Here is a 4014-nt window from a genome sequence, read left to right on the forward strand (position 1 = left end):
ACCTTAATTTTGTACCCAGCTGTTGAACTTTAAGTACCATTTTACAACACCTAACACAGCTTTAACATATCATTTACTCTTAGTAATCATATTAAACTAGGAGAATAAAGATGGAGAAAATGAAAAGGCTGTGCAAGAAAACAGAGCCTCTGTAATATCAGTTAAAAAGCATCAGCTGACGTGACTATCATAAAATTGTAAATCCCCACAGTCGGTGAATTCACCTTAACCGAGCAGTATTTCATTTAACCTTTAGTTTATAATATCCCCAAGTATATCATTGGGACTCAGCGGTGTGGAAGCAGCTTATTTAAGTGGATTTCTCATTAGTCGATCTTCTGGTTGTAGTGGTTGGGCTGCGAGTAAGGTTTAAATAGTGTTAATAGAATTGCGCACGGAGGTATTTGACCATCCTCCACCATCTGTCTGATCATTTTCCTTGTGTGGTGGTGCCGGGCGGCTGAAATGTGAAGCGTCACGGAGCGTCCGGCGCTGCGCCGCGCCGCGCTCCGCCTCCTCCTCCCTGGCTCTGCCCGAGCTGGAATCACTATCAGCGTCTCCAACTTTGCTTTGGAGTCAGAAAGTCGAGGACGGGGAGCCGGAGCGGACAGACGGAGTGTCTGTGACACAGCCACTGCTCTGCTCGGTGTCACCGACGAGGAGGTTTTTTTGGGGGGATTTTTTCCACGCCGCTTTCGCTCCCGCGTTTCGCTCCTTTTTCCACTCTTGTCTATCGAAGTTTTCCACGTTCACGTTTTTTTTTTTTTTTTATACGGAGCGTCATCTGCAGCCTGGGATTAATCGGATCCGAAGCAGAAGTGAATAATCGGGATCTTTCTGTGGAAGGTTTTTTTTTTAATTTTTTAATTTTATTTTTTTTAAATCAACAAAGCGTTGACGGTACCAGCAGTCGGGGCTGCCCCCGTCATGGGGAAATAGCGCGGATATCTTCGGCGCAGACCCCAGACTTTATGCTGTGTATGGTCCAAAAGGCTCTGTCTTAAAAACATGGAAGGCTGCGCGCTGAAGGTGATGAGTTTTTTGTGGTGTCTGCTCGTGATTTCTGGATTGGGCTTGGAGATCGGCTCCTATGACCTGGAGAGAGGCAGACCGGCCAAGTGTGAGCCCATCGTGATCCCAATGTGTAAGGGCATCGGCTACAACTTGACCCGGATGCCCAACTTCATGGACCACGATGACCAGATGGAGGCTGACATCAAGCTAAATGAATTTGCTCCTCTGGTGGCTTACGGCTGCGACGTGCACCTCCGCTTCTTCCTCTGCTCTCTCTACGCCCCCATGTGCACGGACGAAGTGTCAACATCCATCCCCGCCTGCAGACCCATGTGTGAGCAGGCGAGAGAGAGGTGCGCACCCATCATGAAGAAGTTCAGCTACACCTGGCCCGACTCGCTCGACTGTTCACGGTTGCCCACCAGAAACGACCCCAACGCTCTGTGCATGGAGGCACCTGAGAATGAGACCAGGACAGAAGGAAAGAAGGGTGAGGGCATGCTCCCGGTGCCTTCCCGGCCCAGGCAGCCCGGCACCAGTGGGAGCCATCCGCCGGGTACCCTGGGCTCCTGTGAGAACCCCGACAAGTTCCAGTTTGTGGAGAAGAGCCAGTCGTGCGCGCCGCGCTGTTCTGCCGCCGTGGACGTCTACTGGTCCAAGCAGGACAAGGACTTTGCCTTCATTTGGATGACAGTGTGGTCCATTCTGTGCTTTATCTCCACCGCCTTCACCGTCCTCACCTTCTTCCTGGAGCCCCCACCGCTTCCAGTACCCCGAACGGCCCATCATCTTCCTCTCAATGTGCTACAATGTCTACTCTGTGGCTTTCATCATCCGCTCGGTGGCCGGCGCGGAGAACATTGCCTGCGACCGCGAGAACGGTGAGTTGTACATCATCCAGGAGGGGTTGGAGTCAACGGGCTGCACCATCGTCTTCCTCATCCTGTATTACTTTGGCATGGCCTCTTCCATCTGGTGGGTCATCCTCACTCTCACCTGGTTCTTGGCTGCTGGGAAGAAGTGGGGCCACGAGGCCATTGAAGCCCACAGCAACTATTTCCATATGGCCGCCTGGGGCATTCCGGCACTGAAGACCATCGTCATCCTCACCATGAGAAAGGTGGCTGGAGATGAGCTGACAGGACTTTGCTACGTGGGCAGCATGGACGCCGGTGCGCTCACGGGCTTCGTTCTCACCCCTCTATCCTGCTACCTGATCATCGGGACCTCCTTCATCCTCACGGGCTTCGTGGCTCTTTTCCACATCCGAAAAGTGATGAAGACGGAGGGCACGAACACCGAGAAGCTGGAGAAGCTGATGGTGAAAATAGGCATCTACTCCATCCTCTACACGGTGCCTGCCACCTGCGTCATTGTCTGCTACTTCTACGAGAGGCTAAATATGGACTACTGGAAGCTCCGAGGCGTGCAGATGAAGTGTGGCGTGTTTGGCGGGCTCAGCAGCGACTGCTCGTTGCAGACGTCCGTGCCCACCGTGGCTGTGTTCATGCTGAAGATCTTCATGTCGCTGGTGGTGGGGATCACCAGCGGGGTGTGGGTGTGGAGCTCCAAGACCCTGCAGACCTGGCAGGGTCTGTGCAGCAGGAAGCTGACAGACAGGACTAGAAGCAGGAAAGCCTGCAGCACATACTGCCATTACAAACCTCCTGTGGTGTTGCACATGGCGAAGACTGATCCACACTCAGACAATCCCACGCAGATCTAAGACTGAGAAACACACACACACACACACGCACAGGCATACATGGCAACCTTTGAAAGAGCTTGCATTTAAAGAAGGATTAAGTTTAGTTGTTCTGTTTCTGTCAGGATGACGCAAACATGAGAATCTTCCTATAAGCAGTATTGATTTCATAAGGGGGAAAGGTCAGTATTTTCATTCCTATTTTGATTTTTCCAGTCTCACGGTGTTTGATGCTTCAGACTTGCATAGTTGTTGAAAGCCAAAACAACACAAATGATTTCTTTTATTAGATGTTAGGTAAGAGAGCTATTTTGGAACAATTCTCCTGCTCCCTCAACCTGGTACGGTTTACTCTGTAACTCATTGTAGATGTTTTATTTATTGTAAATATATTTAATTTAAACGTTTATTTTTTTTGCCCCCCTCGAAGAAATACCCTTGGTAAAGGCAAAGGGAATTTAAGTGCCTTTTTTATATCAAGAACTCTCTTTTGGCAACGGCTCTACCTTGTGTCTTTTTGTGAGAACTATCTCAATAAATGTTATATTCACGTTCCGCTTTGATGTGTTATTTTTTGTGGAATTTTTGACCTTTTTAATGTTCTGAAATCTAAAATGATGGTTTAATTAATTTCTGGCGGTCTTTCCCAGAGTTCTCTGTTGCTCCTCTAACAGACATCTGCATGTTCCACTACATTTGCCTCACAGCAAGAAGGTCCTGGGTTCAAGTCCCCCCCCCCGAGGCCGTGCGTGTCGTCTGCCTGGGTTCTCTCCAGGCCCTCCGGCTTCCTCCCAAAGACTCGCTTCTGTTTGTAGTAAATGAACCAAAACCTCAGCACTGATGCTTGAATGCTGGAGGATATTTATGAGTTTGAAGGTCTTGAACTGTAGACCTCACTGAAGAAGAAGAGTATTTTAATTGTCATTTTTCAGTTGCTCAGTGAACATTTCCAGGCCAGATGGAGTCAAGCTGATATATGTTATTATTATTTCATTTTAAATATTGAAAAGAGGGGTGTGTTTGGACTGGAACACTCTCACAACCGGGGACTTGGTTGGCTCTGGTTTGAGTAACATGTTGAAGTTCATGGACATTTGAGCTGGCGTGGTGGTTGAGGGGTTTACACATCAGCAGTTGTGGGACTCAAACCAACGCGTCCCACCTGCACTGATTAGATAGCAGCTGCGGGGAGGTTAAGGTTCTCCAGTAATCATTAAATCTACTTTTCTCTTTCACAGTATTTATTTGTGTTCCAGGTTTTGCTAAATATGAAGAACGCAGGTTTAGAATCACAC

General features: G+C 48.9%; 1 protein-coding gene across 1 annotated transcript; it reads left to right on the plus strand.

Annotated features, from left to right (window-relative positions):
- The first annotated feature begins 439 nt into the window (after positions 1-439).
- Positions 440-3273, plus strand: fzd9b (frizzled class receptor 9b). The gene is given in 2 exon segments (XM_003978750.3): positions 440-1767; positions 1769-3273. Coding segments are annotated over 2 exon segments (1731 nt in total). The 5' UTR covers positions 440-1008; the 3' UTR covers positions 2741-3273.
- Positions 3274-4014: the final 741 nt, after the last annotated feature.

Source organism: Takifugu rubripes, chromosome 11, assembly GCF_901000725.2.
Source record: "Takifugu rubripes chromosome 11, fTakRub1.2, whole genome shotgun sequence".
NCBI lineage: Eukaryota > Metazoa > Chordata > Actinopteri > Tetraodontiformes > Tetraodontidae > Takifugu > Takifugu rubripes.